The following is a 19,726-nucleotide window of genomic DNA, read 5'->3' on the forward strand; positions in this document are numbered from 1 at the left end:
TTCCCCTCTCTATCGTCGCATTCACTCGCACAATAATCGCCTTTGTTCGCGGGAGTTGTTCGCGAATGTTCTTTCTCTTTGTTAACAATTGCGGATTAAATTGGTGGATATCTAATTGGTGCTTGATTGACGTCGCTGGTACGTTGCACATCGCGGTTTATAGCGCTGACAAAACGCGCTATTGTTTCATTTGTAAATGGTGACAAGCAGCAGCTATTCCAAAAGAGATTGTCGGGGGCTTCTCTATGAGTAACGAACGTATGATTTTGACCGCAAATCTGACAGATGTAGCGAAGGTAATTGTGTCCACGCGACAATAGAATGACACTGCATGAATTTCGTTTATTTTACGTTACGCGATTCCTGATTGCTCTTTATTTGTCCCTCCAAAATCAAGATAATACTATGATAATGTTGTGATAATTAGCAAAAGATAATATAGCAGATTTACTTCCGTGCGCGGGAAATATTTTTAATAGTAAAAAAATTAATTTGACGAAATTTCAAAAATTATTTTTACGAAATTTTATATCCAGCAATTATTTATTTAATTTATCACTGATTAATAATTTACGTGCAAAATCATTCACATCAAGAATTCAAATTGTATCTGTATAGATGAAATAAACACACATTCCGGGAAAAAAAGAGAGAGAAGAGGAATATATAAAATAAATACTCGTATATAAAAGAGGAACGTGCAGAAATGCACCGATACAGCACATGCCTGCATCCATGGCTCGCGCTGTATTTGGCTCGTGTCGGTGTTTTTCGCTTAAGTGGTTAACTACTAATTTTTTAACGCCACGAGAGCGTATCGAGCACTTTTCTTCGTGCCGCGAGAGAGATCGTCCGATGCTCGTTGTTTCCCGGCTATTTCGCTCGGTGCTCTCATCCGTTTTTCGTTTCCGGGGATGGAGAAAGGAAGGAGTGAGGGGGAGGGAGCTCTTTACGAATGCGTCGATGTGCCTAGCATGCCCGCCTCTAAAATGCGCGCTCTATTTCTCCACCTCCTATTTTCGATACAGAGCATTTTATTTCGCGTCGAGCCCCCTGTGCGCGTCCTCGCGATTTCTTTCCTGTTTCGTTTCTCCGCGTTCGAGTAGTAAAAATGCGAAAATGGCTTTCGTTAAGATACGTCACCGTGAGACGCAATGTCTATCGATCGTATTCGCTCTTATATGCATGTGTATTGTCAATAAATATCGGTTGTTTAATTGATAATTAAATATACATTTACATCAATGCATGGAATTTTGATTTTTTCAAATTATTTTAAATTATGAAATTTAAAAATTAAAAACTTAAATTATGAAACTTAAAAATAAAGAGAAAAATCAAAATAAAATTTATAAAAAATTAGAGAATAAAGATGCTTGGCTTCCTACATTACATTATTTTTAATTTAACAGTTTTTAAAGCTTATATTAAACAATTGTCAAAAAAGTTCTGTTAAAGGTTATCAAAGTGTTTTTATAAAATAATTAAAAGGCTCGAAATATTACGCTTTATTTTTGGTTTTTAATTTAATCAATTATTTGTCAAATTCGTCTCTCGCATCTGTTTTTTATTATACATATAAGAGAGTATACAAAATTTTCTTAGAACTGAAAAATGACAAGAAGATCATACAAGTATTTTCGACTTTTCATGCTTTTTTGTTATTCGACATTTCCTTCGTGATAGTTTCGTTGCACCTGTTGCATATCATGCCGTTTGGTTTCAACAGACTCCGGTTATTGGTACCAACGAGTTAATCGATGATATTCTGTACGGTGAAAAATACGTGCAACATATTATCCTGCGTTAAATTTGCGATTAGTCGACAGAATGTTTATGTTTTTAAGTTTAATGAAGACTTTCAAAAACACTCAAATTTTGACGGTGCTAAAAAGTTATTGTAATTGAAAAAAATTGTCGTATATTTACAATGTAAAGTAAAATTCTCGTATATTATTTACATTCGGGTATCTTGAGAACGATAACAGAGAAAAATTCTTATCTAGGAGACGGTAGCGATACCATTGTTGGGCAGATTGATTGCAAGGGAATTGCGGAGTAGCAGATATGCGGATAGAGCCGCATGTTGTAATCATAGGAGTAGGTCGCGAAAACATTAATTCGCGCCGGTGCATCTCGTTGGCAGACCGCGTCGACCCACTTCCCTTCCTTTCATGCTTTCTTTCTTAAGATAAAGTCGAAGGTACTAACGAAGGCTTGGGCGAATTTCATAATCCAAGAGAAGTCCACGAGGACTCTATTACGCTTCGCGACTTAGTGTCTCTTTTCTCTTTTTCTCTTCCTTTTTTCCCGTTTCCTTTTACTCGTCATATTCATCCTTGCACCAGGTTGCTAATTTTCGTGAGACGCTTTGCTGTTATTTCTCTTTCTCTTCCTTTTTCTCTTATCTGCATGCAGTATATGCATGTATTTCCCTCTTTATTGCTAGAGAGAGTAAAGAATTCTCTTTTGAACTTTCCTTCATTTTTGCTTACATTGGCGTTTTGATGATTAAGACAACTTAATTAATTTTGCCGACGTTCCTTGGACTTACAAGAGACTTGCAACTTAATCATGAATATGGCGATATTAAAGCTGCAACAGATGCGAAACTAGTGCAATTGAATCGTCTTTGACTAATGCAATAATTTGTTGCAATAATTATTACCTATCTGCACATATTAGCAACATTTTAAAATCAAAGACGAATAAAATTATACGTAGATAAAAATATTATTAAAATAAAATTCATCAGAGTATACATGAAAACATCTCAAAAGATAATTTTAATTAATATTATTGAATACTTTAGAGCTGATAACAGATGGTAATTTTTGCAATAATTAATAATAAATTTCTAAAGTAAGGAAATCGACAAAGCATCGATTTGTAAATTCAGCACATCGAATGAGCTATTGTGTCGCTATAACTTGTCTTTTCTAGCCTCGGTTAGGTAAACGATGGTAAACCGTAAATGCTTGCAGCATCGTTTAAGTTGGACCAAGGAGAGCGGATGAGGGGAATCAGCGGCTCTCTTGAGCCAGTATCCGTTAACTCGAGTCAATTACTACACAGAGAAGCATGGTTCGTCGTGCACGGGGGTAAAGTGGTCTCTCGGCGTGCTTCAACTTCCAATTAACTATGGCACGACGACAAACAGACTGACGATGACAGCTGAGATCCTATATTCTCTATTTTATCGTATTACAGTATTATTATAGCCATCGTTATTGTTGTAACATTGATGAATGTTGATTGCTGTTAGAAGCATCAGTAATTTATCATTGTATGTGATATTTTTACAATCAAAATCTTACGTCGAATTTCTTAAGAGTATCATATACTCCTTATGCGCGGTTCAAATGCAGTTACATCTTTGATATATCGCGTAATATTAATGTCATCCGGTGTGCGCGACGATTTCGGTGTTGATGTTGTAAAGCTATCTAATTCCACGCGTCTCGAATAATTGTTTCCTCGTTCCGATTGGACGTGGCTCGATCATTTATTAAACGGACGCTAATAATTCATTGCAGGTAATTCGGAGCGCTCGCGAACTCGCACGAATTGATGTTTGCATCCTTAATGCATTTCCACGTCGCTCCGGTGCGCACCGGCTTAGACGCGATTTGCGCTCTGCGGAAACTTCGTGTAGGTAGTTTACGAAACACGAGCTGCTTTTCCCACGACGGTTGCCGCTGTTGCTACTGCTGCAATCCCGATGTAGGTCGCGCGTTAATGACCAGTGCGTACCACTGACGAATCCAATTGAATCGTTGGTTTCGCAAGAAACGAGGATGTCCTGCATGCGCGTAATGCAATTCGACATGTCGTTCCCAAATTTTAACTCGACAGAGTTAAAATCTTGAAGAGCAAATCCAGAATAAATATTATCTAGCAACCATAGCTTAATCAAAATTGCATCCCCGAAGCTTCCTTAATTGCTTAGAATTCAGAAATTATTTCGATTTTTCTTTAAAATACCGATCACTTCAGATTAAAATTCGCGTATACAAAGCTAAAAAAGAAGCATGAAAACAATCCCGACATCCCGTACATCAACAGCCAGCGAATTACGAGCGACAGCCTTAATAAATCGGAGCAACCTTGTCAGGGTAGACGCGTATCGGCCGGACGACACTCGTAATTTAGAACGGATCAAAGGTGGTAGTAGTGATGGTGATCGGGCGGTTAGGTTTGCGAAGGGCGGCGATCGGTCAGCAGGTTCCCCAGGTGTCAGGTGGCCTTCGTCGCTTCGCCAGACGCGCCGAATCACCAGCCGACCGGCCGTGCCGGTCGCTTCCACATTTCCACATAGGAAGCGACTAATGTCCTCGCTCATTTCCCACGATATATAGGCAGGCGCCGTCGCATCGATTCGCGAAGCACCATCCGCCTGTCCAGCGCGATATTAATGTTTAACTAGCGCGATCGTGTGTCTGATACATTACCGTTGCTCTCGGGGTTGCGCCCGACACGGTACACGCTCGTTGCACGGTTACCAGTTGCGCGAGTGAAACATTGCGAATTGCGGAGTTTGTCGAACGCGCGCCGCTATTATTGCGATACTATCGTACGCCGAATTGCCTTCTACCGGGCGACATTTGGCGTGTAATTGGAACGCAATGTTATTTTCAGATATCCACGACGGATATGTACATGTAAAAATCATTTTGTAATACGAGCTCCGCGTTACAGATAAATGTGAGAAAAAATGTTTACATATTTTAGGTAACAAATGCGATTATATGTGCATGAGAAAAATGTAATAAAAAAATAGGATTTATATAATTTTGGATATTATATGTCATATTGACCATTTCTCCGTTATTAGGATACTTTTTAGCGGGCTGCAATCATTCATGCTCCTGCGCATCCGTATGCCGCGGGCAGTTTGTCAAATTACGAGGCAAGTGCTCGGAAACTGGTCCCTAATCCTGTTTCTAATAACCGGAGCTAGCTAACGCCCGGAAGCGCTTTATACCGCTGACATTCATGAATCGACGAAATGGCGAGAGCATTACGACACTCGTCCATAGACATAAGTGCGTCATAAATGTAAGAACGGAATGGAGTACATAAGGGTTCGAAGTTCGTTAAGAGGAGTTCTATATCTATTCTCTTTCAATCATGAAAGAAAGAATCCGTACATGTACAATGCATTTGATTGATTTGCATTTATTTGCGAAAAGTATAATTATATTAATTAAGAGAATAAATTATTTATGACTCTAATTATATTTGGCGCGCATACTCGTTTTCCTACGAGCGTTCTGCACATTACGCGCGGAGCAACAGATGTTTCCGAATGAATTGGAGGAAGAGTGAGGGTGCGAGAGGGAGGAAGAGAGAGAGTTTTTGGCTGTTAAACTGGAGCGCGGAGCCGTGCGAACTTTCGAGTTGTTGAGCGAATATTATTCTTATTTTATTCGCCGGGGGCGGTGAGAGTGGAAAATTTTGTCCGCACTTCGCGGTTGTCCGAGGATCAGCGTTTCCCAGTTCGACAGTGAATAGCGGAAACTCTCGAAACCGGGGAACTCGCAGTTTCGTGAGAGAGAACGGCCGGTTTTCTCTTCTCGAAAAATTTCGTTGATTACGTAATTCCATATTCGTGAATTGACTGCATAAAATAGTGGTATGGAAGAACAGAAATATACTTTCTTCGCAAATTTTTAAATTCCAAATTGAGATACATTTATTATTATAATAGAAAATTTAGAGAAGTAAAACTTTAATTCTTGGGACGCTTATTTCAATATTATTAAATTAACGATACATTAATTATAATTAAATTAATATTAATATTAATCTTTATATTTCCCCTTTGTTGGAGGAAATATAAAAATTAATATTAATAACGCTAAAAATTAATGATTCGAAAAAGCTGATAAGTTTGAAAAAAATAATTTAATAAATCATTAAAATAGAAATATGTTTATCTTGTTTTCAGGTTCGCTGGGCACATCGGTGTTCGATACGGATGTGTATCTCGTCGGGGCGAGCGGGGGTGTTTATGCTCTTTTGGCAGCACATCTAGCCAATGTTCTTCTCAACTACAACAATATGGAATTCGGGATAGTTCGGCTCATTGGCATTTTCGTCATCGGTAAGTGGACCCTACTTCCTCGATCGTCTGCTCGCACACACAATCATCGCGGCCAATCCTATCTATCTTCGACCTGCCTGCTCGATATCCGATCGATCTGCTTTCGAGAACGGCCATGATTAAGCATTGGCGTCGGTGCTAGTACATATTAATCACGCTTTGTTCTTACTGAGAATTAAATATAGTATTAATAACACATTAATGTTAGAGATTAAATAAGTATAATAATGACAAATGATACAGTTTTGAAGTTTATTATTGTAAAGAAGATATCTAGGGGATTATAATATAATTTTATAATATATAGAATTAATTTTGATCATGGAAAATTTAGTAAAAGTATTAGTTAAATATCTAAATATTTTTTAAACAATATCTTTTGACTCTTGTACCGACTTCTTCAAAGGAGTTACATGTAGATATTTGTTTCAATTTTTAAGAATTTATTTTAGTTCTTAAGAACTAAAATAAATTCTTAAAAATTGAAACAAAGTATATATCTTTGAATCTCAAAGTAGAATACAATCTAGAATTCGGCGCCTATGGGGACGTAATAATAGTAGCGTGATATTGGCAAAGACGTAGGACTCTAGTATCGAGGGTCCGTATAGCACGTAATCTGACCGCCACTATACGTGCGCATTATCTAGTTCTAGTGGCCCTAGAGTCGCCTCAAATTCACCCTGACGGAGCCTCTTGAGTCTTCAATAACCTTGTTTAAGGGGTTGATTACCATCAATGCGGATATTCGCGCTTTCTCTCTCTCTTTCTCTTCTCTCTCTCTCCTCTATTTCTACGCGTCATTTCAAATATATTCATATAGTTAGGTTTCTGTGTCCACGGGTGGTAACAGCTCAGACCCGTTCCAATCTACGCGTTTCGACTTGGATTACATCGTAATCCGCGCACGAGAGAGCTTGACGAGCAGAGTAGAGCTTGATCGATAAACGCGCTCTCTCACAACGTGGAAACGGGTCATCCGTGCAGGCGCGAATGCAAATGACGCTCTCGTAAGAGTCTGCGATATGGTGAAGTGTCTCTTGCCTTCCCCATAACGTTTTAAGACACGAAGAAAATATACTATTGCAATCAGAACTTTGCGAAACAACTTGATTCAAATTTTCATATTCTAGGAACATTTTCAAATACCGACAATTGTTTTAATTAACGAAATTGATAATGCGAAATTAAATAGTGCATAGAATAAACAAAACAGTTGGATATCTTTATTGTAATATATAAAGAGTAAAAAATAAAATTTACTTAATTTAAAAAAAAAGAAAATAATGGAAAGATCAATCAAGATCGTCAGTTTTTTTTTAAATTCATATATTTTTTTAAATCATATATTTTTTTAAATATAATATAAGATCTATTTTTTTTTAATTTTTTAAATGTTTTGTTTTAGATGTCTTATCTTCTATACTATTCATTAAATTCGATAAAATTATGCAAAAATATTAAATTTCTGTTAATTAAAGTATTTATTTTATTAAACACAGAAGCGTACTACATTTCAATATTTTTTCGTGGCTTTATTTTCATTTATTTATCCATCGTTCGAATTTGTCTTTTTGCTTTTGGTTTCAATGTTCCTCTTGAATTTCAATTTCCTCATTCTTTTTTTCTCGCGGTAAGAAGCGGAAAACTACCGCTATTCTAAAGTTTTAATTAAAAGATAGATGTGCTTTCGCGCGCGTCGTGATTGTCGCGAAAAATTTTCACCAACGTTGGAATTGTTTGTCATGAGAAAAATAAGTGTTAGTTTTGTAGTTAAATTTTCAAACAAGTGTCGTCGTTTGTGTTTATCGAGTCATTAAAACTCATCGCACTTAAGTAAGCTCGATTGAAATTAAAAAAGAGATATAATATTTTAAGATTATGGTATAATAGTGAGTTGGAGTCTGTTATAACAAAAAAGAGAGATGGGACAATTTAAAAAATATTAAACGAATTTTCACGAAACGAGAAGATTTTAATTTTAATTATATGTAAATTTACTGTGGCACAGAGATAATTTAATTATTAAACAAATCTTGCAAAATAATCACTATATATGTTGATAATTAATAACAAATTTTAACAATGAAATAAATAAGCTTTTTACAAATCATTGAAAATGCTTCAAGTATAATAATGAAATTCAATATGTCTAGTTAAGCTTTTCTCTGATAATTCCATCAAAATTGAATTATAAATTGAAACAAAAGGCAGATAGCAGACAGAGAAAGAGAAGAACATTGGTTATGATGAAAAAGATACGGTAATAAAATATTATATAACACTCGTGAACATGCTGATTGTAATCAAGCAAATAATGGTAGAAGAAGAAATAGATAGGAAAGCTCGAAAGAGTCCAGCTTTTGTTTCAAGAATTATATAACTCAGTCTCGCTATCCAAGTTAAGTTAAGCGCAATAAAGCGAAGGTATCGCGTTTGAGAACAGAAGGAAAATAATATACAGAATGTATATCAGAATTTTCTTAAAGTTGTAAATATTTCGATAAGTTTCGAGTTATCTCGTTAACGAAAACTTAATTGCAAAATCGTTTGATGTCGAAAATGAAATAAGTTTCTATAAACGGATAATTAGATCTTATTTTTTAATCGATTATTTTAATTTGCGGGTTATTTTTATCTCAGGTTACTTTAATTTTTTTTTATTTAATTTGAAGAAAAAGATGAATTATTAATTATCAATTAACTATTTTTTTTATTTGAGATACACAATTTACATATATAAGAAAAAATTCTTGAATGTAATTTTATATATATATACACGTTGAAGTAGAAATCGGATGAAAATTTGAACTTGAATTAGTCTTAATCTTTCTATGTAATAATTTCCATTTATCAATAAGATCACGGCGGAAACCTTTGTAAAAAATGTTAAGATGCTTTAGTAGCTTTCGAAGCTAAAGTTGATCCGCTTGTACAAAGCTCGTTTCTATATTAACTAACGAAGAAGCAAATTTCTTATGGAAATATAACGAACTTATACAGTCATCCGCAGTAGTTGCAGACATAGGAAAAAGCTGCTGAGGAAGCTGCAGAAAAGCTCTTCTCTCGACGACACTTCGAGAGCTTTTCAGCAAAGCTCACCGTCGGCTCGACTCCTCGCGGAGCGTCCTTACTTTTTCGCACTCTTCCACTTTTTATTGCTCTTCTTATTCTTCTTTTTGTTCCTTGTATGCTTTCCTTATCGCTTTGCTATGCATCATTTTCATCGGTATTTTATAGAATAGAAATCTTTAAAACAAAATTCTTAAGAGACAGCATGATAATAAGAGAATAATTTTTCTATTTTACTACACGTGTCATTTTAAATTAATTTTAATCTGTGGGCGTTCGATATTTATGATTTTTATTGACCATAAATGGAAGTCGATTAATTTTAATTCGGAACCTAATAAATAAGCAAAAAATATCTCTCAGAATAACGATTAACTATAAGTGTAATATAGCATTACGATGATTAATTTAAATATTTATTAACAAGTAAAATAGGGACATGAGAGGAAGCAAAATTATGCATATCTCTAAGCAATCAATAGCAAATTTTAATCGAAATTTTTTTTATTTTTCTGATTGCAGCTAGCGCTGACGTAGGCTTCGCGATCTACGATAGATACGCGGCAGAACAGATGGGTCCGCCAGTGTCGTACGTCGCTCATTTGACGGGCGCCCTGGCTGGTTTAACGATCGGCCTTCTAGTGTTGAAGAACTTTGAGCAGCGGCTACACGAGCAATTACTCTGGTGGGTCGCCCTAGGCGTTTACGCCGCTTGCACGATCTTCGCGGTCATGTACAATCTGATGCATCCGGACTATCCATGACGCGAGATCAGCTTCGCGTACGGCCAGCCGAGGCATACGTAACGCGAAGCTGATCGTCCATGGAAAAAAAAGAAGAAGAGACGCAGGAAAAGACGGGAGAGATCTTGTTGAGAATGTCAGGTATTGCGGATTTTTCATAATGCGTTAGAGCGAGAACTAAATTTCCAAAGCATCGAAAGCAAAGGACATGTAAAAACGAAAGGTATGCAGTGAAATCATCGGCGGTCGTTCTCCTCATCGGAGGGAAGATGATTAGATCGCCCTCCGCGCGAAAAGGATCATAATTTCTTAGTATATTTTCTTCCAAACCGGCCTGTTCGCGCACGACACTCGAGAAAAATGGCAGAGCGCCCGTTGGGAAAAATGTGAAAAATGAGCGAGGAAATATATAATTTATTATTAATCGAAAATTCTAAAAGATGAGAATATTTTGTACGATGCAATAGTGGGAACGGCAGCTGATTTTCGCCAGGAAGACGAAACAGACGTGAGAGTAGACGAACATTGAACAAACGTTTGCGCACTTGTTGTTACATTTCGTCTTCCATTTTGTTTTCATGGAAGCAGTAGTAATCCGCATTCGCTCCATAATCCTGCGGAAGCCTCTTGAGCGCAATATCTACTTTTTCATAGCGGAATGCGGATGGTTTTGAAAGCGCGTAGCCAGAAAGGAACAACAGCTAGGCATTCGTGTTCCCTTATCATCAACGGGACAAGAAAACGTCATTCTTGCGAAATGGACATCCTGGACTGTTTGCCATGATAAAAATGTCTTTGCGTGTCGTTCTAGAGAACATATAATATATTTCTTCGTCAGTCTCTGAGAAGAGCAAGTCGCGTGATCGCGAACCTAGTTGTTTTTGAGTCCACCGTTCCATATTTCTGAAAAAAAAAACCAAAGAACCAAGCTGGATGACAATGAGATCGGCCGAAAAGGAATCGGCGAGGGAATACTTCTGTCCAAACAGGAACAAGAATATGTCGAAGGGAGGAATTCTCTTCCACGACTTTCGTCGTTTGTTTATTTTCGCGTAATGCCGGTCGCTGTCGTCCTCGGAAAAACCAAAGAATCATACTCGCTTGTGTAGGCAACGCTCCGCTGTCCATTGTCGTGTTGTTGAAGAAGTTTCTTGCTCAATGACGAGAGAAACGAAAGGACAAAGAAAAAGAGAGAGATTCGACAACAGTGAAGTAAAGCAACAGAAGAGACCAGAAGGAAGCAGGAAGATCCCGAGACCTAATGGATCCTTCGTGGTCGATGAAACATTGTACAAATGACCGCGGCGAAGAGGTAGACGATGGGAGACGACGATGAGACAAAAACCGTGGGACAGTCAAGAGAATTGGTAACCATCGACAAGATCCCTCTCGAGACTTTCTTGAAACACTTGACTCGCGAGACAATTCGTGGATGTGGACCGCACGAGTGCAGAATGCGTGAAACTTGATGATGAAGAGCTTGTGTTGATGGAAGATTTTTTTCTAACATGAAATGGAAATAATCAGCTGTGAAAAAAATTCTGCAGAAGGGGTAAAAAGATTGCTAATTACTGATTTGATAGTATGAAGAATATTCGAATAATTATAATTTTCGTAAAAAAATAATTTGTTACTCTTATATAATGATCAAATTCTTTTTTTTGTTTGCATCGTTATATCAGCTGATTCCTGCTCGTTGCAAAAGTACAACAAAGCGAATTTATTCTGAACTAAAAAAAAGTTTATTTCGTATTTCTCAAACTTTTATAATCATACTTTGGCGTTTATATCATATTTTCTATAGACATTTCGTAACTGCGTATTGTTGAGTTCTACTTTATTATGTTTTGTAAAAAGAGGAAACAAGAAGAATAACAAAATTCGCTATTCGAACATACGTATGTATTATCGCACACTATAAATCGATCATTATAAAAGTACAACTCAGATTTGTTTAAACAGCTGTTGCATTTTTCATCGTCATTATAAATCTTGGAAGGATCAACACGATAAGACGAGGCGAAAAATTTCAAAAATCTTCCATTTCCGCACTCGTAAAAATCAAAACCACTCCGACACGCATTGCCACCGAAACTCGTACTGTATTGTATAATCGTTGTAAAGAGAAATACTATTTAATATTACAGAAAAATAATATTTCCGGATAAACGTGGGGGGGACTATTAATTATGTATATAACTCGAACGGTACATGTGCTTTGAACGTTTCGGCGCGCATTGCTGTTTGTGCGGTCGTGATTTTCGCGAGAGCTCGCGAGCTTTCCATCTGATGGGATGTAATAACGCGTAATGTAACGGCGATCAAGCTTACACAACAACAATCAGTCGATCTCGATCGGTCCGATTTCGATCGCGAGCTACGCGCTCTCGACAGTGGCCGCTCGTTAACGTTCTCGCAAAATTATCCTCATCCCCGATGGCGCATCTGTCCGGGCGCGCGATCATTAATGCGCATTAATTGTATACCATTGTACATATCTGTATATAGCATAGAGACTGGGTATGATTTTGCGTGCATGTACGTATGTGTGTGTGTGTGTGTTGGCGCGTTTTACGCGAGCGAGAAGGGGATCGAGAAGGCGCGAGACAGAGCAAAAAGGAAGAAGAACGAAAGATAAAGGAGCGAAGAAAAGTTCGAGTCACAGTCTAGTCGTTTCGCGTCATTGTCTGGTAAGTGTATATATACATATACACATACAAATATATACATATTGTATTTAAACGGAAGAGAGGAGCCGCGCACGCGCGCGCAAGAGCACGCTTGGTGTACATAGTCACACATACACACAGACACGCACATATACACACGCACGCACACATGTTCCTCACTCTTTAATTTATCATTGTGTCTTCGGAATTGGATCGAGTGATTGCCGCCCGCGTGACGTGCGATCTAAACGATAACTATACCGTTGATAGCTCGTATCCCCAAGCGTCACGTTTAGCCTCCACTGCGCTATCCAATGGGCCGTCTACCAGGCGTATTTTCACCACGTTTTCAACCGTGAACACCCTTGTTTGATTTCCATCGAGTGGGATACTTTTATTCCCCTCACAACTTTAGCGTTACATTAAGTAATTACGAATAACTCGGTTGCGAATTCATTTCAGAATCATATTACTATATTTGAGCTGTTTTGAATGAAAGCGTGTAAATCGATAAAAAAAGTACTTTATATATTCTTGTAGGGGCAAATTAATTTATTTATGAAGTTGATGTATTAAGTAATTAGAGTTTATGGAAACTTTTATTTATTATTCTATAGAATATGGAAAGATTAATTTCGTCCAACGGGTCAATTAGCGCAAAGAAAAAATATATACGCGGTGATTGATAAAGTTCAAAATCTTGAAGCTAAACGTGGCACTGAACAAAGTTGCGAGTACGAGCCAAAGTTTGTACAGCAGTTCGAATAGTTGCGGTACGTGTCTCTCTATAATATTTAGTTGAATAGATTGTTCGATTGTCGAGATAACCCGACGCACTGCCTATTTTGTAATACGACTTAGCGCGAGATGCGCCTTTTATTTTCTCAGAGTTCGCCGGTTAACCCGATTCGGGCGACATGAATTCCGTAATTAAACGTAAATGCCCCGTTTTTCCTAGCTACGTCTCTCGCGAAGTGGTAGTAGGGAAGACGCGTTTAACTTGGCGTGTGTGTTCTTGTATAACAATTAATTAGCAATTATACTATCGTATTCCTAGCGATGGAACGTATATATATATTCCGCGAAATTCTATATTTATTTTTCGTAAGAAGAGAGCTCAGCTGTCGTCGACGGGTCCCGTGTGTACGAAAGCAGCTCTTTCCGATACTTTTTTGGATTTTCTCCTCGGCTCTGGGAAAACCCACGCGAGTACCACGGGATGAAACGCGCAAAAACCGTCAATAGGTCGACGACCGAAAATTATTTTCCCACGTACGCAATTTAGGGTAGCGCGTTTAACATTTAAAGGAGAAAAGGCCGAAATTCTGCCCGGTGGGTTGGTTCTTCCTTGTTTCGACGGGGATCAAACTAATGTATTATTATTTATATTGCACCGATACGCGTAATGTAACAATGCTGATACACGATATACCAAATAATATAATAAGATTTACTACGAAATAGTAATATATAACTATTATTTTTAATATCATTACTGTTAATATATCATTACTATCGCATACTTTGAGGAAGAAATAATTTTCAATTCTAGCGTATAGTACGGCCTGAATATGGTAAAGTAAAAAGGTAGATTCTGGAGAGGGGAGTAGGAAGAGCGCCAAGAGGACGCGAATCGAGCGCAAGCGAGAGATCAAACGAAAGTAATTAACGATGCTAGTCAATTAGTACCCGCGAAGGCAGCTAACGCCAGAGCCTAGCTTAAAGTACGACGGCTATCTAAGTCGCTTTAAGGCGACGAAAGAAGGTCGAGACCCCCGGTGACGTTGAAAAAGGAAGTGGCGTGAAAGAAAGAGAAAGGAAGGGAGAGAGAGAGAGCGGGAAAAGGAGAAAAGGTGGTGGCTAAGGAGTCTTAGGGCGTTTAAGGGTTCCAGAATATTGAGAGATTCAGAGGACATTGAAGAGTATCCAAAAGTGGTTGCTCAAAGAGTCGAAAAGAGCTTCGATACCTGACTAGTTGAATGAGTCGATTGTGTGTTTGGTAGAAACGTGGAATGCAAGAGGAAAACTTCTATTATAATATCGTTCACATATGATTTTAAACGCAGCAATTACACTCAGAAAAAAAATGTTGCATACAAATTGCGAGTGATTTATTAGGAACGCGAGTGCTTACGATTGTAATTTCAGACAGCGAGGAATTTTATATTCTTGTTTATTTAGGATCAAAATCTCTCGAGATTTCTGCTTTCGTAGATTTCACAAGACTAACGTGATGTATTAAGGAATAATAAGAGATTAATTTGAAGTTGAGTTATACATGTGTGTTCTTAACATGAATACGCAGAGAAATAACTCGCTTGATTAACTTGTCGAATAAATTGCGCGAAGTGAATTAAGGTCTTCGTTTTCTATGCACATATTTGTCGTTGAATCAATAAAGTCATTGTTTCTCTCGGTTGTTATATGAATAAATATAAATTATCAAACGCTGTTGTGTGTAATTGCACATTATTAAGTTTGTATCGATAAATGGAACGTGATTTTCGTTACGTACGCCGAGCCTTGTTAAATGTTTAATTCGATTTGTTTCATAAATGCAGCAATGATTTGAGTTCTTTTGAAATGGCCCGAACCTTTCATAACGCTCAATCGATTTGAGCTTCCATTAATTACCATCGTTGTTGACGATAATTTATGCATCGATGAAATCCAGAGCCAAAAAGAGCCGCGCTTTCCCCAGGAAAATCGAACAGGTGTCGATCCGCTGGCTATTAACATACCGGCAGTGAAATGCATAATTTAGGGACTTTATACAACATTTATGACGTATGATTTCCATTTTATTAATCTACTGTCGGGTTAAATGATGATGCCAAAGAGCACGCGCGACGCATAATTATTTACATACCCTCGATAATTCAGACATGCGAATAAATTATACGTCGTCTGAAATCCCTCGCGTAAACGCCCCGCAAAATATGTACCTAAATGCCGAGATGATACTTCGTCGATTACATACCTGACGGGATGGATGAAATCGCGCAAAGAGGTGTGCGCGAGTATGTGTGTGTATGTGTGGGGGGGGGGAGGGGTGTGTGCGAATGATTCTGTTACATACGGCTTACCGTTACACCGACGTTGCTGTGTCGTCGTATTGCTGACGAGAGAAAATTCGTCTCGAATTTTTGCCCAGCGTCCAAGCATATTGGATCTCCTGCTTTTCCCGTTCCCATCCTGAACGTGATCAACGGCAGATATCGAAGTAGTTTTGGTATCGAATTTTCTTATCAACACGCATCTCTCTCACCCTCTTCCGAAAACGTCATCAGATTTCGATCCGGTTTTCCAATGAGCGAAGTAAAAAAAAAATAACAACATATCGGGAAAACAGCATCTCGCTCGAAATCTATTTGGACTTTAATTTACGCTCTGGCATTCGATCCGCGACCCGAGAGCTCGAGCTTAGGATATGGTATATTTTTCTCTTTTTTCTTTCCTTTTTTTTTTTTTAATTATAAAACAAAGCGACGCGCCCATCGAGCTTACATAAGAAAGGATTATGCATATGCGTGCGTGTATGTCTATGAGTATACGTAATAATTAAATCAGATGGATATGCGCGAGTATTATGTTTGCTACAACGATCGAGCGATCGAGGATCGTGAAGTCTACGATAGAGCACAAAGATTAACTCATTGGTTTGATTTTCTAACGAATTTGTAGTGGTTTCTAATTTAATTAATTGCTATATGCGACTTTATTTAAATTAACATACTATTGCAAAACTTATTACTGTAATTTTTTTCATATAATATTCCACTCTTTCGAAACCATTTAAAGATAATTTCATAGAATACATTTCTGGATATCTTGAAATTCATATGAAACGATATTTTACAGTTAAAATTTCATTTGTCAGCCGTTTCTTTAAAGCGCAATTTTCTAAAAAATAAACCAATGGGTCAAAATGTGCGTTGAGCATGTCACGATCCGAGCAATTTGAAATACACATGAATCTGTTATGTATCGATATTCGCAAATCGAAACGATTGCGAGTCCAAGTAATTTAATTAAAAACAAACATAATTAATAATTAAATTATTACAAATATGATATGTATAATATATTTATTGTTATTTAATTTAGCACATGCAAATTACGTAAAAGTATATCGAGAGTGCGCTAAGGATCGAAATTAATATCGCTAAATTTTAATATTAATATTGCAATTTGTTATCTAACGATTGAAGCGATACATAACGGGTCCAGCGGAAAGCAGCGCATGTTTTAATCTCGTATCATTTTTAATCCCCCGACTGCGCGATCTTCGATCGACTGAAAGAAAGACGTTATCCGTTATTAATTTTTATATTGTACGTGTCACTATTATGAAGTATTATTTATTAGTCGAGTGAGAAGGACGTGCACGCGCGCGCACGAAGAAAACTCTTAGTTGTCTATTCGTTCATTACATTTCGTCTTGTTTTTTAATTAATACGCTTAATACAGCAAAGGCGCGCCGCCGTATCACAGACGCACCTACGACCCCGGCAACATCTGTGACGGTCGACAATTTCGACGAGATCGGTATTTTTGCCCGAGACATTTTCTCGAAAATTTCGCCACAACCATAATATTAATTAACCCACAACCATATTATTAGCAACAAATTTACATTAACATGTAAACAATACGCGCCATATTAAATTTTTGGTGAGAGAAAAATACAGCTTATGTGTTTATTACATTGAAATATTTTTTTTTTTCACGCAAATCAATATCCAGTATTGATGAAAAAAAAATTTAATGTGAATAATATTTGTAATCATTGATATTTGTAAATTATTTTTTCCTATAGATGAAATGTTATGCAAATGTTTACCAATTATTGACTATTGTTTCCAAATTGATATTAATTTGTATTTCTGTGCAAGTTTGAAAAAATTTAAATGAAAAATAATGTTAAAATTTCGAGCAAATTGAAGTTAAATAATTACTAATAATTTAATAATATATATATATGAGGTAAAATTGTTGTTAAAATACGCGTTGTGCAAAACTCGAACGTGCGTCTGTGAAAGCCTGGAAAGAGAGAATGCAGAGGTCGGAAAATAATCTCGTAAGTACAAGTGGAAAATGTTCATCCACTTTGTATGAATCTGGATATTCTTTTTAATATTCTACGAATGCGAAACTTTCTAATTAATCCTGTGCAACGTATAAGCACTACGAACGAAAAATTAATATAATTAATCGTTTAGCAAAAACAATTGTGTTAACGAGTAAGTTATCATCGATTTAGTAATTTTCTGTGTGCGATTCTAATGATTGAGAAATATAATAACTGAGATCTGTGTAAAATTATCTGAATCAAAAACGCGAGTATGTAAAGTTAAATTAGTGAATTAATCGTTTAATTAATCGTTAAAAATTTGTACTCAAGCGACAAATACGATTAAATGTAAAACTCTGCAACTAATTTTATGTAAATGTGTTCGCGCAAATAGTGTTTGCGCAATTTCTGTTCTGAGACTCAAAGATGTCCGATAAAGTCCAAAGACTCATAAGAATAACAACGTGAATACACAAATGATTTTAGTAATAAATAGTAACATTAATAATTTATATTATATATAAACAGTCATACACACACACGTAAAAAATGTACAAGCCAAAGAGGTGGAACTAGTAAAAGAGAGACAGAAAGAGACAGACAGAAAAAAACGTATGTATGCGGGAGAGAAAGAGAATTCAAGCGTTTAATATTAATTATCATCATTGATCATCATTCGTCATCGTTCATCAATGCATCACTATTGTCATTCTTCACCAATCGTCTTGTCGATAAATTGATTATTCTTCTACTTATTATTATTATCATCATTATTGTATCATTATATATATTGTACAAAACGTGATAACTATGAATCCTCGCTTAGATAATTCGCATAGTAATTTTCTGTACACACATTCGCCGCGGCAGAAGAGAAATACAATGATATTTAAAAAAAAACTTATTGAGATATCTTTTTATATACCCATATCTAAACAAAGAAAATCTTATTGTACAAAAATTATATTTACGTACGCTTGTTGTTATTAAAAAAAACTCGTTAATTCATTTAAATATCTGCATCTCAACAATGATAAATATAAAAAAGTACGTATCAATTTTTTACTGTTAAAATAAAAATTTTTAAATTTATTTTTTTTATAATTTCTAAGTTTTTTTCTTTTCTTCGACACTCCTAAGTACATGAATAAAAAGCTTAAATATAAAGAGAAATATTTAATAAAAATCTCATATAGATCAATTATTATATGTACAAATACATTATTAATACATTATATTTAGTGGAGATTTAAAAAAGAAAACCTGTGCTATATTTGGCAAAGATTCGAACCTGATTTAATAACGATTCAAATTCATTCAGGAGAGGTTCAATCAAATCTGCTTAAGTAAAGACTCGAACCTGTTTAGTGGAGATTCGAACTCTATTTAACCGAGACTCAAACCTGCTTAGTGAAGATTCAAACCTCATTTAACAATAAGAGAGATTCGAATCTACTTACCAGAGATTCAAACCTTATTGTTAGCGGAGATTCAAACCTCTTTTAGTGAAGACTCGAATCCACTTAGCGGAGATTTGAACCTTAGCAAAAACTTAAACTTTCTTAGCAGAGATTCAAAGCCTACAAGTAGTACAGACTTGAGTCATTTAGTCGAGTTTCGAACCTTGCATGTTATTTGTGAATTATTCAAATTATAAAATAATATACGAAAGAGATACATGCTATTGATACAAGATATGTTATTATTTAATGTAAATTTTTAAACAAAAAGCAATAAAAAAGCTTGTGTACAATATATATATATATATTATATATTTATTTTTCTTTATAATATACATATATGTATTATATTTATTTTTTTTTACAAGCATGAAATCAATTCCATTAAAAACATCGTTAATTTTTTATGAAATATAGTAAAATACCAAAATTGCATTGTATGATTCAGTCAAATAATTACAAAGTACATAAATAAAAAAATATGTAAACATACTCATTATTGCGCGTTAGAATATATGAATATATATAAATTTATTGTAAAATAAACTCTTTAAAAAATGGTTAATTTTGATCAATAATTTAAATTTACAAGATATAATTTA

The 19,726-nt window shown here is 36.0% G+C and overlaps 1 protein-coding gene across 2 annotated transcripts in view; it reads left to right on the forward strand.

The window, feature by feature from the left end:
- Stet (stem cell tumor) overlaps positions 1-18,531 on the forward strand; it is a 374,943-nt gene extending 356,412 nt beyond the window's left edge. For both annotated transcript variants that reach the window (XM_083091373.1, XM_083091374.1), the window contains exons 9-10: positions 5,951-6,106; positions 9,701-18,531. In XM_083091373.1, coding sequence (XP_082947499.1) covers positions 5,951-6,106; positions 9,701-9,942 — 398 coding nt within the window. In that variant the 3' untranslated portion in view covers positions 9,943-18,531. The remainder of the gene's footprint in view (positions 1-5,950; positions 6,107-9,700) is intronic.
- The last annotated feature ends 1,195 nt before the right edge of the window (positions 18,532-19,726 follow it).

Source organism: Camponotus vicinus, unplaced genomic scaffold, assembly GCF_025532165.1.
Source record: "Camponotus vicinus isolate PSW18456_S1 unplaced genomic scaffold, iyCamVici1.0 SCAF_2, whole genome shotgun sequence".
Taxonomy (NCBI): Eukaryota; Metazoa; Arthropoda; class Insecta; order Hymenoptera; family Formicidae; genus Camponotus; species Camponotus vicinus.